The sequence below is a fragment of the Tachypleus tridentatus genome, chromosome 8 (assembly GCF_004210375.1).
Source record: "Tachypleus tridentatus isolate NWPU-2018 chromosome 8, ASM421037v1, whole genome shotgun sequence".
Taxonomy (NCBI): domain Eukaryota; kingdom Metazoa; phylum Arthropoda; class Merostomata; order Xiphosura; family Limulidae; genus Tachypleus; species Tachypleus tridentatus.
Window position 1 is genome coordinate 38,927,627 of NC_134832.1, and position 22,981 is coordinate 38,950,607.

Here is a 22,981-nt window from a genome sequence, read left to right on the forward strand (position 1 = left end):
GTATGTGTTATGGAAGCAGTATCTCTACATGTGCGCTTTTTTAGATGGAGATCCTTAGTATTATGTTGTGTACTCTTTGGCCACTAATCTTTGTGGGGTACGACGACTTACTGGAAATTTCTTTCTGAGTAGTTCTAGTGTGTCAAATTCACCCATATTCTTCTGTTTTTTTCAAATTGAGTTTGTAAATCCCCGATCTAAAAACATTTTTATGATATGAATGTTTAAATATATTTCGATCAGTTTTTGGCGACATCACGAAGTAAAAAACACATGTTCCTAGTATATACTGTTTCTTAACGACTTTACATCCGCTACAAGTGTCAAGTGACTTGCTGATTAACATATTCAAAATCGTTTTAATATAACATGCTAAACCCTGTACGATCTAATAGATTGTGCAGAATACATTCTGCTTTGGGAGTGTTAGTTTTGTAAAATAAAAAACATATTCACTTCTACAGTATAATGTTCTGTCTTATTAAAAGTATTGAAGTATTTGACTTATGTATATGTATATATATATATAGTGTGGCTAAATGCTGTTTGTAATTATTAATCTTTCTTTCAAAAGGGAATTTTGATGAGTAAATAAAGATATTTATCGATGTCAACCAGCAATGCTGTGTTTATATTTACAATACGACTATTGTAAAACTGTCTTTTTCATTTATGGTTAGAATCTTATAATAACCTGCATGTTGAAGTTCACTTATATTTGGATTATGTTATTATGTTGGTTAAGCAAAGTGAACAAAACTGTTGTCAGTACAAATCTCGTAATAATTCATTTATCAATGCGATATTTTGAAGAGTATTATTATAAAAACATTTTCCCTCGTTAATACTAACGATAAACAAATTTACCAGAAACTTAAAAAAAGATTCTACACATTACTGAAAAAGTATTTCTTAATATATTCAACGGATAATCTAGTGTTTATATATTCTTGCCGTAGAAGGTTTCGATTTATGTAACTCTCACATGTTTTATTCCTGTTTGCTGTTTTCATTTCATGGAATTAATCATGATAATATAATAATAATTTTTACCAGTTCTATTCTAGAGAATTTGACAGTACAAGTTGTAAATGATGTTCAATTTAAATGGGATCTTCAACAATTACATTTAATAAAAAACTCTGGCTCCAAGCTATGAAATTTACTTTATAAGGTACTTTATGCAGTTGGGGTTTCTAAAATAATTTAGATGTTTTAAACTATTTTTAGCACCCTAATCTGCCAACATATATTGTTAATGTAGCTATAAATAGTAGTGCTTGAAGGTGTCAATGCTAAAAGATTAAATTATCTTTTTACGTCCTGTTAAAATATACAATTTGAAATATTTTTTTCTGTTGAGATAATTGTTTATTCCTTTTAAATTTCGCACAAAGCGACACGAGGGCTACCTGCCCTAGCCGTCCCTAATTTAGTATTGTAAGAATAGAGTGAAAACAGCTAGTCATCGCCACCCACTGCCAACTCTCGGGGTACTTTTTTATCAACGAATAGTGTGATTGACCGTAAATGTATGACGCCCTCACGGCTCAAAGGGCGAACATGTCTAGTATGACGGGGATTCGAACTCGCGACCTTTAGATTGTTAACCAAGCGCCTTTAACTACCTCTCCATGCCGGGTTCTGTTGAGTTGATAACGTATCTAATTTGTAATGACAAAATACTATTTTGTTAATTAAGAAATTGTAACCAGTTATTTATGTTAAATCTTGTAGAGCTATATAAACATGTCTTCAACTCTGTTTAACTATTTCTTTCTCTGTGTTATCTTTAAACTTCCTTCTTTGTTACTTTTTTTATTATTCGTAGCAGTTTTACCTATAATACACCGAGAACGCCTCTTCTTATGAGATAGATGGTGGATCTATTAGTTTACTTATGTGACAGACAACCATCTCCCGGTCTTACACTTTATAAGATCATCGACCTTATGATGGCAGATCACATATACAGCCCTAATATTGCTGTCCAGGAGGTACATCCATCTGTCACATATTCAGGCTTTTTCTAAATTGTGAAATGAGAAAACATTTTTTATAAGTACAGAATAAAAGTTAAAACAACTAGCTGACAGTTCGTGAGATGTTACAAATGAGTGGAGTTTTATTTTATATTAGCCAAAACAAAAGAAGATCGTATATCGTGTAATACAGAAATGTTATCTTTATTATTTCAGAAACTTTCCAGTTCACTTGTTATTAGAACTGAAGTTTGGATAAACATAACAAGAATGAGAGATAAATGGATTTCTTATCACAAGTTAATACCTAATTTAAAACAAAACTTAAGGAGTAACTACAGAAAATTTCATCTGTAAACTTTTGTTTTCTGAATATGGTATAACAAATGGCCAAGAAATCCAGATAATCATAATTTATAGAACATAAATGAATATATAAATTGTTACGTTATTAATTACATCTTATCAAATATTTTGGGTAAGACAAAAGAATATTTTTATCGTGCAATGACACAAGACTTTTCTGGGGAACTTAATGAAGAATCAAAGAAGACTTCTGGCAATGAAAAGCAATATGCACTTTGACTGTATAATATATACAAACTTTGAATCAAAACTCTTAAAAACGCCCATTATTTTAACAGATATCAGTTTTATTTTTAAGCAAAATGCGTTTGTCATTTGGGAAAACGTAAATATATAACATGGTTTTGCTGGAGATCTTGCAACCTATCATAGGCATGAATTTTTAGTAAGGGAAAAAGGCATACGTAACGAAACTTCTCTCACGCATCCTGTAATAAAGTGTTTGTTTGTTTCTAATTGTAGTGCAAAGCTACACGAATACTATCTGCGTTAGTCGACCCCAAATTATGATAACTAGCTACTAGAGGGAAAGTGGCTAGTTATCATAACTCACCGCCAACTCTTGGGCTACTTTTTTAACCACCGAATAGTGTGATTGACCGTCACATTATATCGCCCCCACGGCTGAAAGAGTAAGCATGTTTGATGTGACTGGGATTCGGACCCGCGACCCTCAGATTACGAATCGAGAACTCTAACCGGACCCTGTATTAAAGTGAAGAACTATAATTAAGCTAAAATTAAATCATAGTTACATAATTAAACTTCATGTTCCTTATGAATAATTTATGTTAAATAGTGATGCCATTACATTACTAGACCGATCAATTATGATAACTTTCAACTAAGTAGCAGTCTTTACTTATGAATCATACAGATAAGTTTGATTCAACAAATTTATAATGCTAAATTATGAAAACAAAAGACGTAGCGAGTGACCATGAGTGGGATACAGTCATATAGTATATATCTTTCTTCAATCAGTGAAGTACATAAACACTTCTAGAAAGAACCTTTGATCATTGCTTTCTCTTTAATAAATTATGCTTTTGCTACTCGTTATAATTTATAAGTAAAACAACTTTAAAGTTCTAAACAGAGAAGTGAAACACTTATAAGTTAATTCCTTGCATATTTTCTAAATACGTAACGTTAACACTACTTTAAAATTCCGTGATAGATATATATGGACTTATTACGTTCATATAACGTTTAGGTAACACCTTATCTGAAACTTTTACACAAATGATGCTGTTGTATCAACCATCATGGTGAATAAAAACTGAATTATTTTTTACTGCTAGTCATAAATATTTTTATCATTTTAAAACTTTCAATGCTGAGTGAATTATTTTCAATGAAGACGAGAAACAACTTCAAATTAATATTTATTTATTTCAAGTTATTTCTCTCTTCATTGAAAATGGTTCATAAATACTTCAAATGTGTGACAGGAACTGACGGGAAAACACATTCTAGACAGCTCCTTTGACATAGTAACTATACTGCAGAAGAGAGCCATGCCACTATATTCAGTATTTTCCGGAGGTTGAATCACAGGGGAATATGTCATTTTACAGAATCTGGATATGTTTCTCCTAACTTGCTATACTGAATGAAAAAATTGGTACTTTTTCATCTGCTTGAGCGAGAAATTAATTTTTTTTGTAATTTTAGTTATTGTTAGAGATCTGTTAATCAGTATCTTAATAATTATAACCTGCAATTTGATATCGTTCTAAGGATGTCTTAAAGTGCAATGTATTTTTATAATATTTTGAACCATATGGTATTCTATAAGAATGCAACTAACGGTAATATATTCGTATTTTGGATAAGTCGTTGTGTTCTTGCCCTCCCCCCTCCCCACTAGTACAGCGGTAAGTACAATGCTAAAACCAAGGGTTCCATTCCCCTCGGTGAGCTCAGCGGATAGTCCGATGTGGCTTTGCTATAAGAAAAATACACAACCCTTCTGTTATAAATATAAACAACAAAATGTAAATATATTTGAAACTTTCTATTATTTGTAGTGTTACTTTAAGAAATTTTGTAAAATTTCAATATCTTTCATCGTAATTCCAAACAAAATTTTTATGCGATAGTGATGAAAATAACACAATAAATTTTATAATAAGTTTTTAAACTTTTCGTTTTCGTATAATGAATATATTAAGTAATAATTGAAATAAAAGTTATTAAACTCTACAAATCTGCAGTTTTAATGTAAATGCCAAAGTCAATCTCTTAGTAATAAACGTTTTGATTGGATTTTTGCACTATAATCTGGAATTGTTTACAGAGACTGCGAAAAAACCTTCCACCTAGTCTTTTACGTCGAATGCCAGCTAGTACTTGGACAACTACCACTTCAGCTACTGGCATGCCTACACTTGAACCAGAGCCTAACCGTAAACGTACCACCAGTTTCAGATTCCCTTTGGGCTCTAACGAACAGGTCTCTCAAAGTTTAGGCAGTGCTACATCAGGAAGGTCATCGTTTGGTGAAGTTTCGGGTCGATCAAATAGGTAAGAATAACTCTAGCCATTAGGTGTATCTGGGTTAAAACAGTGCTACGACAAAAAGTTCATCATCTGGAGAGGTTGGAGTTGATCAAGAAATAAGAATAACTCTAACTGTCAGGCATCTGGATTTAAACAGTGCTACGATAGAATGTTCATCATCTTGGGAGGTTGAGGTTGATCAGACAGGTAAGAAATAAATGAAATTATAAGTATTTTCTCTGAAATAAAGCAAAACTAGAAAACATTTCAAAAAAATGTTGTTATTACAAATGATGAAGCGATTGTTGTCATGTTAGATTGTGGTGGTTTAACAAAAAAGTATAATAAAATGTTTCCACACCCGAGCTATTGATAAATTCAGACATTATAATGGGAAAAAAATAGCATTCTGTCATCAATACTATTCTACTAAATAGTTTAACTATTGAAGTTCAGTGGGTAAAAATATTCTGCTGGTATAAGATATAACCTCTGAATAACAACTACTAGCAATAAGCAGTCGTATCCTTTCCATGATCCAAAACGAGTTCAAATACTCTTTTCTAAATTGTTTTAATGCTTATTTTAATATAATTCCCAGCTATCAATCTTTTGTTAATATCTAATATTATAAAATGTATATTAGCTGAAGAATTAGAGGTTATTTAAGGTATATTTTTTGTAAAGTAGTTATTAAAAGTGTTTTTGTAATTTGATCCTATAAAATTTCCTATAGGGCGTAAAATTTCTATATTAATATGATACAATACTTGGAAGCTACAAAACAAAATACGTTTCTTGAAAACTATGTTTCATTCTGTTATTACTTTACATTTATTCATTGTTCAATGATCAAAATACATATTCTGTTCTTAACAATTTTAGAGTTGAAGCTGTTGTGATAGTGCACTAATCTTCTGGTTAAGGACTGGTTTTCATGGCTTAAAGGTGAATGTCTTGCAAGGAGCTGGAGATAGGCACAACATCGCATCGGTTTAGGTAGTGGACGGTAACACTATTGGTGTTGTAGGATTTCTTTTATTTGACTGAAAAAACTATATTTTAACGGTTGGTCCAGAATATCTCTGATAGCATTTTGGATACATGAACTCATGTATCATGAACTTCTAATAAGAAGGTTTGTCATTCTGTTCATTTTGAATAAAAACGTGTCTCAAATAACCAAAGTATACTTATCATTAAAGTGTGCCATAAATTCGTTTTTTTATAGGACTTTATTCACATTTTGAACGTTTAAATCCTTCAATTTTTGAATAAAATCTGGTTAAAACACTGTTATACAGAACATTTAACATATAAGGACATCAAAGTATTTTTGAAAAAGAAGTTTAAAACATTAAGCAAATGTTCAAAAGAAAATGTTTTCTGAATTTTTATATAGTACTTAAATAGAAATATACACGTAAAAATTGACAAACTGTTATATTTAATGTGTTAAATAAAATTAGATTTAAAGGGCTCATCGACTTTAAAGACAAACAAAATCCTTTGAATACAATATAAGTTTTTAATAATATATAAGTTCACGTGCCCGAGGTGCAACTAATGATAATTTGGATCAACAACTAAAAGGTTCTGTAATTAACTAAAATAACATCTAAAACAAAACCTTGTAACACAAGTAATATTATCACTGTCTAATCGACTGTGATGGTGTGTTTTTCCTGCTTATTCTCCATTTCAGAGAAGAATTCTATCTTAAAATGTTAGAATATATTACTATTAAGCTAAAAAATACGTTATCACTACATCTTCAACTGCGATAATGTTAAAATAAGAACGTAAAATTTGATCTTTGAATATGGGGTGGATCAATAACTTGGTTAACTCCTTCACAAGCAAAAAAAAATAAACATTAAAATTTGCTTGGATTTTAAAATGCACTTCTCTTAACTCCTCAAATGAGTGCCACGGCCAGTACTTGTCGTCTTTTTTTTCAATGCTTAGATCCAATATTACATTAAATACAGCTTGTTCTAATTCGGACTTCAGCATAGCTCAAATTATTCTCTTGATCCTTTAACACGAATATCAGATTTGCCATTCATGATGAACTATAAAAAATATGTATCTGTATCTTATGTCAAGTATAATTTGATTATAAGTTATTCACTTTAACAATTTTGAATCCAATAATTGAAACATGTAAAGTACCACCGAGTACTTATTATTCTTTGTAACGAAATAAATTATATTTTAAGAGAGCTTACGACATCATTAAAAAAAAGTCATATTCGATTTTTTTTTCAAACATAAACGTAAAAGTAACCATACCTTATTGGTAAACATACATATTAGACAATGGTCCAAGACAGCTAACCTTACAGCCAAAAATCAGATCATGCAAGAGTTAAAGTAGCCTTTTTTAATTATCAGCAAATCAAGCAGAAAGTGTAATAAATCTTGCCCTGATGATAGTCAGATTAAGAAGTAAACGAAGATAGGTAAACCTTACACTGATGGTATCGAGGTCATACCACAGTTAAAATAACCTTAACCTACTGATAGCGCAGCGAACAATAAGTAAAAATAAAATTTCTTCGATTAAATACTAACCTTAAATAACATTGTCCTAATAATACATATACTAGTTAGTGAGTTACGATAGACTTGCTCTGATTATAAATATACTAGTCAGAGAATTATATGTAAATTAGTGATCTAGAACAATCCAGCCATGATAATATATGTGCACATTACTTAAGCTAGGATTTTTGTTTTAGTGTTTAGAAATTCCTTACGTATCGTGTGGAACAGAGTTGTTAATATCCAGTTAATTTTTACTTTTACAAATGGATTTTACTTAATAACTACTTAACCATTATAGTCTCCAAGGAATACTAATTATTTATAATATATATAGCCAAACTTTTTATACTTCTAATTTAAACTTCTTCGCTTACGTCAAACCAGTCTGTTTTTGTATGTTTGTTATTTCATTTAGTCCTAGTCGCTCTTTACGGGAAGCAGCACCTTTCCCAAGCAAAGCTCGTTCGTATTCCACGACGTCGATTCCAGCTTTTGCTGCTGCATGCTTAGGAAAACAAGTTCGACGACAACGGAAGACAGTGTGTACTCTCCACCCATTGTCTGCAGCTGATATTTCTGCCCTTCATGCTGTACATGATAGAGCAAACATCGCCCAAAGTACGTCTGCTGATGACCAAGATGGTGATGTTGAGACCACTGAAGACGAATCACGTGACGAGGAAACAAGTAAGCATTTACCACCTTTACCTTGTATTCGCCGAGCAAATATAACATCCGATTACGAAAGCAGTAACGATTCTCCTAGCGGAAGTGATAATAATGATGCTGGAAGTGTTCCAGAAGATTCCACTGGTGACGTTGGATCAACACAAGCTAAAAATCGTGTGCCTAGGTCGTTGGGTGTTCAAATATCCACATTCAACGACAGCTACCGATGCAGCTTGTGTGGAGCACGAACACAGGTCGTTGATACGAAGGAAACAAGTCGATCCTCTGGATTAGTGGTTACACATGATGATATGCCTCCAGTCGTTGCAGAGAAAGAAAGAGAGGTAAGAATAGAGTTTAACTACTCCCTCAAACTTTTAAAAATGTACAAATAAATTTTAAAATTCCATTCAAAACGCGTTTGAAATTATGAAATGTTTACAAAACTTAACAAAAAGAAATACGTTTGTACGTGATACAGTTGTGTATCTACTGGATATATGTCTTTATGTATGTTGGAAGTATAAAGGATTGATCTATGGCTACTTTAAGTTAAATTACCCCTCAATTTATAATTATTCAATAGTAATTTTACATTGAGAATGTGTTATTTAGCTTGTTGTAAGCTCAACATGTATAGTGAAAAATCTCTTATCAGTGAACACCTGTTGTTAGTTTCTTTTTTTTCAAAACAATATTTTGAATAATTGATTAGTTCTAACAACTACAACTACATGGTGGTTTCGAACCTTGAATAGGTGTTAGGCTTCTTTCGTCCTGAATTGTTTTGGATAATAAAACATTTCACCTTTCAAAATATTTTTTACAAATCGGGTACAGAAAGTAGGTTAAAAGATAATGTAAACTGGGCGTTTTTAATTATTTCGCAAAATACACTAAAAAGTCATTGCAGATCATTCGTAGCCCGCTAATGTTATGTTAAAGGATATGACGTCCATTAAATTCCTTCTTCATTTGTTTTCGTAAATGTCTAATAAATGTAAAATATTTTTGGAATACATTCTGTCTCCCCAAAAGTTGCCTCGGGAGACTTAACCGGTATGTATTCGCATGTATTCCAAGGGAAGTATGACTGGAGTCGTATTTTGGGCAAAACTATACCTTCTTGTCCTTGTTTGCTAATGGAAATCCGTCTTGATTATGTTGCCTGGGTTACGTGGACGGCGTTTGCCGTTGAATGTTATGTTGTTGGGTAGATTCTTACGTGTTAAAAGATGCTGCACTTTACGTACCACGGCTGGGGTATGACTTGTTGCAAGTGTTTTAACTGATGAATATGGCACTCAGAAATGTTCCATATTCCACATTTCTTTGTTTTTAATACCAGTTAAAAGTAAGAAATATCCCCATCATGGAAATAATAAATCGCCGATCTTCACAAATCATTATGACTTGAATGTATGAATATTTTGTTACATACCTTCCCCCAAAGCGATTAACTTTAGATGGCATCACACTACCTACAAAACACCAAACAATGTATAAATGTTGTCTTACTACATACAGTTTCACTGTGAACTGTAATTATCACATAACTTGCTGATTTCCGTATTCAAAATCGTTTTAATGTAACGTACTCAGCCTTCTGTATGAACAATACTGTGCTTTCGTTGAAGAGAAATAGACTTTCACCTCACAGTCTTACCAAAAAATAATAGTTAAGGCAATTCTTTGGGAATATAACAAAGTATTCAGTATCGAATCAAAGAAATTAAAACTATTAGTACAGAAACATAGCGTTATGTACACAAAGCTTCCAAGTTGCTCAATGTTAAGCGTAAAGAATTGCACTGCTAAGACTGAGTTTTAAACCCGCGGTAGTACAATGTAAATAATCCACTCTATAATTTTGTGTTTAACCACAAACATGTGTACATATAAATTAACCTAAAAGAAGGGTGTCACAAATCTATCGTAAGAAATGTAAAGTTCTATACGTAATTAATAAGCTTCATGTTTTATACAAATTTGTCGGAAATTATCATAAAATCCTACACATTTTTTCAGTAAAAAATCGCAACACAAATTTACATATTCCGTGAGCTCGAAAACAGAGAGAAGTAACAAACTGAATTTGTAAAAAATAAGTTTTAAAACATAGTGAAAGTAAAATACATTGTGAGAAAGATTAATCTATAAACTAGAGAGAACTTTTCGTGTTTAAGTTAAACATATCAATGACTTATTTCATTCTATCTTTCCATTAGCACGTGATATTCCCTTCACCCTAGAAGTTATATAGTTTTATCCTGTTTCAAAATCAATGACTTTAATGTAGGTTAAATATGTATTATAGACACCAATAAAGAAAAATCACCGTTAATAGTTCGAAAACACCCACTCTTAAAGAAATACTTCGTTTGATTTTCAACAACTACTAATACATGGTCAAATACATAGAAATATTTTATTTCGCAAGTCGAGTCGGAGTTTTCTCAAGTGTGTACATAAATACAAGTTATTTTTGGTAAAATGTCAAATATTTTTAATAATAACACCTAGAGCCACCTTTCGCTAACAGTGTATAAAAGTTAAGACCTCGTACGTATTTTTACTTCTTCGTAAAAAAAACAAACATTGTCTTCAAGAATATAAAGAGACGAAAATACATTTCCATTACACAGTATTACCAGAACAACATTAGAATCTTAACAAAAACTTTAAAATTTAATATACCTAGAAACCGTAAGAAAGTAAGTAGGAAGTATAAATGTACTGTAAAGACGGCTGGTATGGGTATTAAACCTTTGACTAAAATAAAGTACAGAACAACGTTTTGGTCTTCTTCGGTCATCTTCAGGTAAACAAAAGAGTTTGCAACTGACCGGTGCCAGGCTCATGTCTTAAGAACAAGAGTGTAAACGGGTACGAAATTGTAGTGAGCGTTAAATCTAGATGTTAGGTTGTTATATAATATAAATATAAAGGTGTTCTTTTATAACGGTTCAATTTTGGTTTGAGTTATTGTATAAGTAGGACTTCTTTCATTTTACGTTTGTTTATATTTCTTTCCCTACTTAGTATATTGATGTTTTATATGGTTATGTTAGGTTTATTTGATTGGCAGTGTTCGAAAACCGTGCAAAGGTATTTTCTTGTGTTCTTTGAATTTGGTTTCCATTTTTCTGCTTGTTTTCTCGATGTAGAAGTCTTGACAGTTGTTGCATTGTATTTTATAAATAATGTTGGTGTTCTTTTTGTCGATGTAGTTTTTACATTGTATGGTTTTTAGTTTTGTATCTGTTTTTAATAAATTTAGTGTTACTGGAATGTTATGTTTTATTGTAAGTTGTTTTTGTGTTTTTTTTTTAAATATTGATTATTTTTTGCTAATATTTGGAATATGTGGTATGCAACAATGTGAGGTTTTATAGTTTGTTTTTTCTTTGAATTTATAGTTGTTTGTTTGTGTTGACTGTGTTGTTGGTTTAGGTGGGTGTGTATAATGTTTTTCAATGTTTTTTGAAGGAAATTTGTTGATGTTAATGAAGTGTTGTTTTATTTGGTTGATTTCATCATTAATTTTATTGAGTGAGTATAGTTTTGTGGCTGAGTGTACTTGGTTTCTTAATATATTGAGTTTTCACTTCGTTTCATATGCACAGTCCAATATGGGTCATTTTTTTCTGTGGATTTCTGTTTTAAATTGTGTATCGGTTCTTCTGATTTTGAGATTAGGAAATGTTATTTGGCTATTTTTCTCGCGTTCAACATACTTGTACCAGTACAGTGGCAGGTGTAAGGCTGAAATGATCACTTGAGATTGAATCAGTGTCATAAAAATGTTGGCTAGAAATGATGACACAGGATTCCCCATACTTAGGCCATTTTTTTGTAGGTAGTTTTGGTTATTGAACAAAAAGTTAGTTTTGGTGGTAGTGAATTCTATAAGGGTTGCTAATTGGTTGCTGGGAATGTGTATCAGTGGGGTGGGGTCTTTGATATAAAGTTCTTAAGCTATCTTGCAGGCTTCAGTTGTTGAGATTTTTTATTAGATCAAAACTAGCCATTAAGACTTTATGATTCAGTTGATTAAGAATATATTAAAGTTAAAAGAGTCTTTGAAAAAGGAGCTGGCTGACGTTACATATTTAGAAAATGCCCACGCTATGTATTTACCAAGGATGTACTTGAATGATTCACAGGTCTACAATGTGTATCTTAGCGGACAAACAGGTTTGTGAGTGACGTATAGTTGTGGCATGCGTGAGTCGGTCTTGCGTAGATAGGAATAAAGATTTTCTGAGGTTGTGTTTTTGTTGTTGTTTTCTTTTTTTACATTTGTATTAGCATTTTGTTTAGCCGGTTTCCATGTGTTTTTGTTGGATTTTTGTGTATTGGATTGAATATTTTTATAACTATAGCATTGCCTTTATCTGCTTGTAGAATTTTGATGTTATTGTCCTGTTTTAGGTTGTTTATAGAATTAATATCTTTTTGTGTAAGGTAGTTTTTAGCTTTCTTTTCCGTGAAATTATGTTGATGGTTTTGCGTGAAAATTCTTTGAAAAAGTTGTTTATGATACTGTTTTGGGTTGTTTCGGAGAAGTTGACGTTTTCAGTTCTACTTGAAAAAATAGGTTATTGGTTGTCGATAGAATTGTTGTCGAAGTTGCTTTCTTTCTTGTGGATGTTTTTCGTTTTGTTGGTGTTTTAGGTTTGTGTAGAATGGATTACTAGTATTCTGGGTAATTTTTACAGACAAGCTTTCATTTCAACGGATGGAATACTTTTTGGTGTAACTGAAAAGTTGAGTCCTTTGTTGAGTAGATGTATTTCTTCAGTGCTTCATTGTCGGTCGGATCTCTTAATTATGATTAAGGTTAATTGATGGTTCATCGTGTTGGTGTCTTTTCTGTTGTTGGCACCTTAGTTGATCCACTTTTTATTATGGCGGGTCTCCTTTTCCTTGTTCTTCTTACTATTGACTAGATTGATGTTCCATTTTATGAGTCCATAAATATCTGGTTGAATGCAGCAGGCCAGTTGATGGTCTAGATTAATTTTTTGTTTCTGCATGTCATTTAGTTCTTTGTATTTTGGGTTAAACACAGCTTTTAGCAGTTTTTTTCTGTAAGTTGTGGATATTGTTTGTACACTGATTAAAATTCTTGGATAACTTTATTTTCACAAAATAACGGTAAGTTGAGACGTATTGGAGTTTAAACAGATACACAATATACAAAGAAACACTATAGACTTGCACGTTTCGAATAATCGCCATAGTGAAGTAATTCATTATGACGAGAAACTCATTTGAATTCAAATGTATTCTAAATGGGTGTTAAAACTTTAATTGAAATAATTTACAGAAGTATAATAAACGTTCTCAAAATGCCATCAGAGGCCGCAAGATACAGGATTTTAAGTTTTATTATATTCTTATAGATATAACTTGTTTGGCCTATATGTTAAATTTATTTGTCTTGTGCACACAAAAAATATTAACATAATCACGTTTAACGTTATAGAAAACAATGCAAAGTGGTTTTGATTTGGCTTATGTAGTTGTAACTAAACACACTTTTCTAAAGTGTATAAAAAGGTAAAGTAACGTTCATGTTTGTTCACTCAAGAAACAAATAGAATTAGACAATTTCAGCTGGATTTGTTCGAGTATAATTTGTGTATAGTATTGTGCAAAAGTGTTGGGACAAAGTCAAAAATTGGATATCAAATGTAAACAATAGGTTAAACATAAACTTTTAACTATCTTCATATTTAGTACAATGTAAACTCAGTGGAAGTGCTTAAGCTCAACAAACAACTAAGATTTTGTTTGCCCCTCTTTTGCTTTAATAGCTGCAAATAGTATTTCAGACATTGCTGCAACACATTTACTCAAAGTGTCTCTTGGGAAGTAATTTCTTATTTGTCAAGTTTTTCATCTGTCAAATCTCAGATCTACTCAATTGGATTGAGACAGGGGCTCTGTGAGTGACTCCAGCACCTTTTTCTTAGCTAAGTACTTTATGCATATGTTGGATGAGTGTTTTAGTCATTATCATGCATACCACTATATCTGATGGTACTTGCGCTGGTGTCCATTATTGTATCTATTTTGCAAATATCTCCTGTCTTCTCAGCGAAAAAAATAAACATACCCCCAAACCTTCACACTTCCTGCTCTATTCTTCATGCTAGGTGCTATATATGCATTGAGGTAAGTATCTTTTACTTATCTTCCGCCGGGCGTATAAGCTACGCTTTGAACCAGCTATTTCTAACTTGGATTTATCCGTCTATAATACTCTTTTTTTATCATCAACAATCCAGTTTCTGCACTTTTTAGCAAATGTGAGACTTCTGACAACATTTAGAGACTGAAGTAAAGGTTTTTAACTGCTACACAACCAAATATTCCATTCTCGTTTTGCCTTCTTGATACTGTGGATCTGGATACTTTTTTATCATTTGATAAACGGTCGTTTTATCTCAAGCTTGAACTCAATGACAGTCTTCCTTCTATCCTGAAGACTGCATAAACGAAGATACCCAACATCAGTATCATTGAATTAAGGTGTTCTGCCTCCTTCTTTCCTATTTTCAAATTTACCTGTCTCTTTCAGTCTCATGATCTAGGGTGTATTTGACAGTGTTGGAGAGCATTTAAAGTCTCCAGCGATTTGTCGGAGAGCCTAATTAACATCACGTGAAGCTTTTCTGCGAGCTCTCTGCTCTATTAACAATTTTCTACTCTTTTGGGGCCGTAGCATAATAACAAAAACTTGATATATAGTGTTAAACACTGTTTTTATCAAGGTTTATTTGTAGAGTGGTATTAAATATCTTTCTTTCAGCATATTCTAGCACCATATGCTAGGGTTTCACGATACTTATTTCATCAGTACGTTCATTCAAGCAGAACCATTATAACGTGCCCTTGGTACAAGTATATAGAAATTCTAAAAAATGATGAGTATTCTCACCCTGGCTCATTCAGTTGTCAACAGAAATCAGTGAAACATTACCACAGCGTTTAAATTTACATTCTGCAATGGTATTGAAGAATTAGTCTCATAAAATGGAAAGAATGACACAATATTCTCTTGTTTTAACCCTTTTGCACAGTACTGTATGAAGTTTAAAAACAGGTGAAATAATGAAAACCTAAATTATCTCGTAAAAGCTATTTTTCACTAATACTTACGTCAGTATTGTATCGATCAAAAATCATTGTAATGTGTAGAAGCCTATACGATCAGAAAGACTATCTATTATTTAATTATTTTATTATTATTAATTACTAGATTGTAATTGTAAAGTTTTTATCCGTATTTTGGCTGCTAGTCTGTTTCTTAAAAAATATTTCTATGATAGAAGTGAGAAGGATTCATTTCTGGGTTTTTCTTTATGGATAAGCTGGTTTGCTATTTACTGTTACTTTGGCGTTAGAGAAACAAATAATTGGCTAACATTTGTTAAGCCTGCTAACTACCTAAGAAGCACGTGTAGCCATTGAAGTAAGTTTGTTATGTAACCTTTGTTATATTTCGTTTCAAAAAGGTTCTTTAAGAGTGATACTCATGAATTTTTATACCATTTGGAAGAAGAAAGAAACCTAAGATGACTTATCTACATAATACACATTATTATTAATTACACCCCAAAATATTGCTTGAATAATAAGGTTTACATTATTATTACTGATTTTAAAAACTGAAATATAAGACCAAGCGGTAGATGTTCCATACAACCTTAACAACATTTGTATGGTGTTAACTGTGGGCTTCCATGTTGAGTTGCCTGAATGTTTGGTACGTTACTGAAAATACTACTTACTGCTTTTAAACTCTTTATAAACAGAAATATATTTTGTAATAGACAAGGATCTGTACTTATGAATATATCTCATGGTGTTTTGTCAGTCAGCATGATAAAAGAGGGCCATTAAATCGTGCGTTAATATAACTCCATCCTTAAGATAAAACAATTATAAATCTGTATTAGAATTACCATTATAGTTATGCATATTTTATACCAACAAACACTTATTATAAATTAAAGTATAATATCATTAGAAAATGCATTTCTAAATATCGCTTCATCCCTACAGCGTTGGAAGTTTTGAATAAAACAGGCACATTTAAGTCTGTTTTAAAATTATACAAATTAAAATGAAATATCAAGAAAAATCAAAGTTTAAGTATGAAGTGTAAGGAACGAAAATCAATTAACTTACACCCATGAAAGTAAATTGACATGTCCAAATGCGTGTGTCTTTCTTACGACTGTGTGTGCTTTTCTTATAGCAAAGCCACATCAGGCAATCTACTGAGTCCGCTGAGGAGAATAAAACCCCTGATTATAGCGTTGTAAGTTCATAGACTTACTGCTCTACCAGCGTAGGACTATCCAAACGTTTGGATTTACTTTTCCCGATTTGTTTTTGGTTATGAGACCGAACTAATCAAAGTGCTATTTCCTAAATAATGGTACAAATTCAAAGAACTGATGCTGTGAATTAATTTTTATTAACGAAAAGTATTTTATCTCACACTGCGACTAGTTCTTCAAAATTTAACCAAAAACTAGAAGACCAATTTATATTCATTTGTATCATTATTCGCGATGATAACTGGAATAAGTTTTAAATATTAAATAATTAAGTTTAAATGAGCTATTTTATTTCCATAATGCATAATTCATACTGTATGCTGTCGTGGAAACAAGAGTTTTAGCATTGGTTGTTTGATTTTTATACATCAAGAACTAATTTTGCTGTGATTGAAAGACACTGGCTGGAATAATATTTGAAGACACAGTTTAAACATCTACAACTAAAGTAGTACAGTGCAATTACACAGACTGAACGTTAGCACTTCAAGAAATTTCTACGCTATGATTGAGCATTTCAACTTACATCGGTTGTAAGAAACAATTCTACAGTGTCGGGTTTAAGTGGTTATACAAAACAAACTCATACTGTACTGTGACCGAATACATCTGGCTACATAGCGATTAAAGAAAGTATCAATATTTCAAATATTTCTAGCTGTTCTTATAGAAAAGTACACTTTCATTTTTTACAATTTTTTCAAACATTAGAAGCAGTAAAAGGAAGTATTTCTCATATGACTGGTTTTTAAATTGGTCGTAGAAAACACTTTTACACTGTGATCGACAGTTTCAGCCTACACTCATGCTATAAAAGAAACTTTTACACTGATTAAGAGTCTGTCTAAAGAGAACCCAGAAGATTATATCACTTTGATTCAGTTTGAAGATATAGTGGTAACTATGGTGTTTAATAATTTAGAACTTCCATTACCATAACAAATATTTTTGCAACATTGTTAAAAAAATAACCGTCTTTTTCCCAAGCATTTATTACAGTTTTTGTCCAAAAGATCTATAGTTTAATAAACGTGTGAAAGATACGCATTCAATAATTGTCTGAATTTTGTTATGGATCGATAATTTCTCACTTGAAAATTATTTTAAAACAGGGAGAATATATATCATACTACAAGACCATATAAAGTACTTCAGTTACTTATGATACAGGAAGTTTCATTATTTCATCAGGAAATATGATAAAGTTAATAACTAGCTCTCCGCAGAACATTATTTTCTAACAATTAAGTTAAAATATTGTATACATACATGGCGCAGGTTTATACAGCGGAAAAGCGTGAATGCTGATCAATATTAGGTTATATTTGTTTTACTTCGAATTCAATAGGTTGGCAATAACATTATAAAGATAACAAATCTTGATTGACAGTTTACAATGATAGTCTTAATGGATTAAATTATTATTCGTTTAAGGCTCGTTCTTCAATAGTGTAATATCTTAATTCATGCTTGGAAATTGTTTGTCCAAGATTTACTCAAACAGTTTTAGAATTAGTGGGCCAAACATAGCAAGTGGAATGGGGATACCTGGGAGGTATGTGTATGTCCATACCTATATAGCATAACTACATCACCAAGAAAGTTACTGAGGCGTGATAAGATCTATAAATAGGTTTCTGGGGCCGCTGAACCAAAATCTGGTATCGGATTTTGTGTTCAACCCCCCCCCCTCTCGAATCCCGAGGGTACTATGTTTAAAACTGACTTGCAGTTAGTATCATCATGTAATAATACTTTTTTCAGTTCACTATTGTGCATTATTGTGCTACATTAAAATTCTATTATTGATTTTATTGTAATGTTTTATATTACAATTTTATTATTGATTTTACTGCCACTTTGTTTATTGCAGTTCCATTATTTGTTTTGCTGTATTGTTGTATACTACAATTCCATTAATGGTTTTACTGTACTTTTGTATATTACAATTCCAGTACTTGTTTTGCTGTGTTTTTGTATATTACTATTCCATAATTGATTTTACTGTTCTGTGGTATATTACAATTTCAGTAGTAATATTGCTGTACTATTGTATATTACAGTTCCATTACTGGTTTTGCTGAACTGCTTGCTATATATTACAATTCCACCATTGGCTCTGAACTGCAAACTCCTGTATATAAAAATTCCAGTATCGAATTTACTGTACTATTGTATATAAAAAGTTCCAATACTGGTTTTGTTATACTGTTGTACTATATGACCATTCCTTTATTTTGAAAATTAATTACTTTCTAGACGGATTTCGATAACGTTACGTTGTGCTCCTTTGTTAGCTCAAAGTAAGTTCTAAAATACTAACCATAGTTTATTTATTTCTAACAAACTCTAGTTTAATCCCAAGTATCAAAATATATAGTCATACGTTTCCCTCTTATACGTGCATACACCTATCTTTCTATGGCCGGGCATGGCCAACTGATTAAGGCGCCCGACTCGTAATCTGAGGGTCGCGGGTTCGAATTCCCATCACACCAAACATGCCTGCCTTTTCAGCTGTGGGGGCATTATAATGTAACGGTCAATCGCACTTTTAGTTGGTAAAAGAGTAGCCCAAGAGTTGGCGGTGGGTGATGATAACTAGCTGCCTTCCCTCAAGTCTTACATTGCTAAATTAGGGACGACTAGCACAGATTGTCCTTGTGTAGCTTCACGCGAAATTCAAAAATAAACAAATCTTGTTGTCATATAGTACGACTTCTAACCATATTTATGGCAGTCATGTAAAACGTTTGTGTGCTAAAGGAAAAAAAAATTCTTACCGCCATATAAAGCATTTTTCTCAACCATTTTGACCTGAAGTTACGCTCATGCAGAGGAGGGATATGCATTGTATATATAGTCTAGTTCTAAAGAAGTTACAGTTTTGGTGATAACCCTGGGGTTTAAGTGTTTTCACAAGTGCTAAGCTATGTAAAAGGTTCCTGCCTTTATAGGTTTAAACAAGAGAAGTTTACAAATGTAATTTAAACGCGTGTTTTGATATGATCTGCTTTTTATGGAACTCGACTCGTAATCTGTGGGTCATGGGATCGAAAACCCTTCGATTGGAACATTGTACCGTAACTGTCAGTTCCACTATTCGTTAGCAAAAACTGGCCCATCCGTTGGTGGTAAATGGTGTTAACAACTGCTTTCCCTCTAGTTTATCATAGTATTTTATTTTATTTTATTTTATTTTATTTTAGAAATGTAATACTTCTAATAATTCATTTTTAATTTCTGTCAATAATAAACAGTGACTTATTTAACTCAATTATTTATACAAACTTTATATTGATTGCTTTATATCAGCAAAATATATTAAAGTATTACAAAACAAATCTCTCGTAATACGCACGTATAGAAGTGTTAGGATACAGTTTTATTTTTACTTTTTTTTACAGTTAAGCACAAACTGCCCAACAGGCTATCTGTGCACTATAAGCTTTCAAACACCATTATATCACTAGGGGACTATTTGACTATTTTTTACATTGATGATATTTTGCTATGGTTCCCTGCAACAAAACTGTAAAGTTGCTTCTCGCGTCTCTGAACTGATAGTTGTTAAATCTAATGGATTTTATAAATTTTGCATTCCATGTTAGTAAAAGCAACCAACTGTTCCGATCAGAAATGATAAAAGAAGAATTGATTGTATAGCAAATGTTCCTTGGTTTTTGTAAAGTTTCATTTAAATTGTTACAAACAAGAACATGCATAGCCAATATTGCTAATTAATGAACACTGTGATTATGATTTCGTCACTTTTTGCTGCAACAAATAAATTATTGTGACTACTGCTTGTATTTAAACATTATGCATAAGTTCCACTTGGCGTGAAGGAAATATTTTCGACGTTATCTAGTTGTCTGGTATTCGTAACATGGAAGCTGGTATCGATTTTGTAGGCTCCGTTTGGAAGTTTCTCTAGCTTGCATGTTCTTCTTGGGGTGTGGTTTTATTTCAAGCTATCTTAAGAATTATAAAGTTGTGAACAACTGAAATTAACTTCGTTCTCAACCTGTTGTTGGTCTCTTCTTCTGTTTGCTTTGAAGTTTTTGTAAAGTTGTTTTAAGACTGATTATCTAACTTCAAGAATCTAAAGTTAACACATTACATTTGTTTCAGAAAATTTGTGAATTGTAATAAAGGAAAACATTACTAATTATCTTCTGAAAAAATTAACTGTGGTTTGAAACAAATTATGTTAATCATTAGGCTTATAAAGACGTAGATAAGCCATTTATCTTCTATATACAAAAAGTACAGACACTAATTTTATTACATACAGCTTTAAATGACCAAGTGATATACAAAAATAGAGAAAAATATCAAACCTTATGAGAAACAAATACTACGAAAACTAAAACAACGTTTCATTTAATTAATTTGTCTGAAACAACTGATCATTCATTGCGATTTAAATAAAATAGATGTAGGTTATGATGCAAAGGTTATGTTGCTCGTTTATCGTACTCGAAAATGTATTTTATTTACATAATATAATTTTCTTGTCGTGAATTATTCTGAGATTTTATTATTTTTTTAATGGCCCAAACTGGGCATAATTGTTTAATATTTGTTTCAGTGTTTATCCTCTTACTTCATATAGTTGTGGTTAATTGCCTTCTTCATCTTCATCAAGATTCAGTTCAGGTTCAGCATAAGCCTCTTCCTCCTCAGGAATTGTTATTTTGTTTGCACTCTTACCGAATTCCGGGTAATAACAGTTGTAATGTTGTTGTTACGTTACTCACATCATTTTACATTTTGTTCATTGTCCGCAGTTTTAATTAACTTACCCTTTTCGTGCCATGTCTAATTTATGGGGCTATATTAACTTGTATATTTTCACTAGCTTCACTTATGTATGAATACACATAATACAGTTCTACTTAGCAATCATATACGTCCACACATAACCCCACTTTCACAACACACAACGCTTTTAAAATAGAGCTACGTTTGTGTCAAGGAGTGAACTTAGCACTGTTTGGCTTGTAAGATACGCATTTATTATGTTTAGTGGGAAGTGATACTTAGGTTCTTAATGTATTATGTAACTCTCTGCTTTGCTCATCTATTCATTTTTATTAATGTTTTTTTTTTCTTATAATTTTAAAGCAAGTTGTCCAGGAGTCTTGTCTGATAGTGTTGGCATGTTTGAATAGTTGTGTAGGAATACTGAGTTTGTTAATCTTGGGACTCTATACACTTTCGTTAAAATATAGTTTTGTATCTCCATTTGTTTCCTGATGTGTGTTTTTGATACATTTATCCATGTTTTACTGGCGTATTCTACGACTGATCTTATGTTTATGTTCTATAAATGTTTAATATGTTTTCTGATGAAGCTCTTTGCTTGTTGCCAGTCAGGCTCCAAAAGTAACTCGCTTTTTTCAAAATTCTTGTTTTTCTGCTGTAAATGTGTGGTCTCCAGTTTAATTTTTAGTCACATATAATTCCTAAGAATTTTACTGATGTTGCCACCTGTAAGAGAGTCCCGCCTAGATATAACTGTGATATTAATTTGCTTGTTTGGTACGACTTTGTAAAGAATATGACTGTCTTGTGCGCATTAATTTTATTTCTCCACTTATCGCAGTACAATTCTGTTTCAATTAATAGCTGTTGTATATTGTATGTTGTTGTTGTTGTTGTTGGGGCACCTTTGCAGATTGCAACATAATCTGCGAACACATCTTGTTTCCAAGCGGCTGGTATGTATTCTGTTTTTAGAGATAAATTATATAAAGATGTGAGATGTTCTAATAATCTCAGAGGGCCTTTCTTGATTATTATCTTTTTAATGTTATCTTTTTCGCATGCTTTGTTTCTCAAAAGTGTGATGTTTTCTTGTACTTGTGTTATTGTGATTGGTCCAATAAGTTGTTTTGTTACGTAGTCGTCTTTCGCTTCTGTTGTTGTACTATTGCATTGACTGAACTATTGCATTGTGAACCTGACGATGACCGAAGAAGGTCGAAACATTGTTCGCTCTTCTATGTAAAATATTTTCTCAACCCAAACGAGCCGTTTTTGCATATATATTTCTCTACAAGTGGGTTTTCTCGACATCACTGATTATTGCATTGACTATCCTCAGTAAAGTGTGGTGCATATATAGTACGACTTGTTTTGATATTGATATAATTATTTACCATGTTTATCACGTGATTGACCATGTTTGAGTCGTCTGATGTTTTTAAAGTTTTTGGAGTTGTTCTTTAAAGGCATGTGTTTCCTATTTATTCGTGTGTGCTAGGTTATAATTATGTTTAAGTGTAGGATTGGTGGTGATAGTTGTTTTCTCTTATTTTGTAGCTTTTTTTTTATATGGGACCAGAAATCGTTTGGATATGTTTTTGAATGTATTTGTGTACAGAAGGCGTCCCGTTTTTTGTAATTTTAGTAACTTAACGCCGTTTCTAATTTTGTTTCTGAGCGTATTCATTTATGTTTGTGTTTGAGGTTCATCGGTTGTGATATACTCTTTTCTTAGTCTTCTTCGTTTTTTTTTTACTTTGTTTATTATGTCAGTGGCTG

At 31.9% G+C, this 22,981-nt stretch overlaps 1 protein-coding gene across 2 annotated transcripts in view; it reads left to right on the forward strand.

Annotated features, from left to right (window-relative positions):
• LOC143222208 (cGMP-inhibited 3',5'-cyclic phosphodiesterase 3A-like) overlaps positions 1–22,981 on the forward strand; it is a 247,057-nt gene that overhangs the window by 180,705 nt on the left and 43,371 nt on the right. For both annotated transcript variants that reach the window (XM_076448339.1, XM_076448338.1), the window contains exons 3-4: positions 4,651–4,877; positions 7,819–8,416. In XM_076448339.1, the coding sequence (XP_076304454.1) occupies positions 4,651–4,877; positions 7,819–8,416 (825 nt within the window). The remainder of the gene's footprint in view (positions 1–4,650; positions 4,878–7,818; positions 8,417–22,981) is intronic.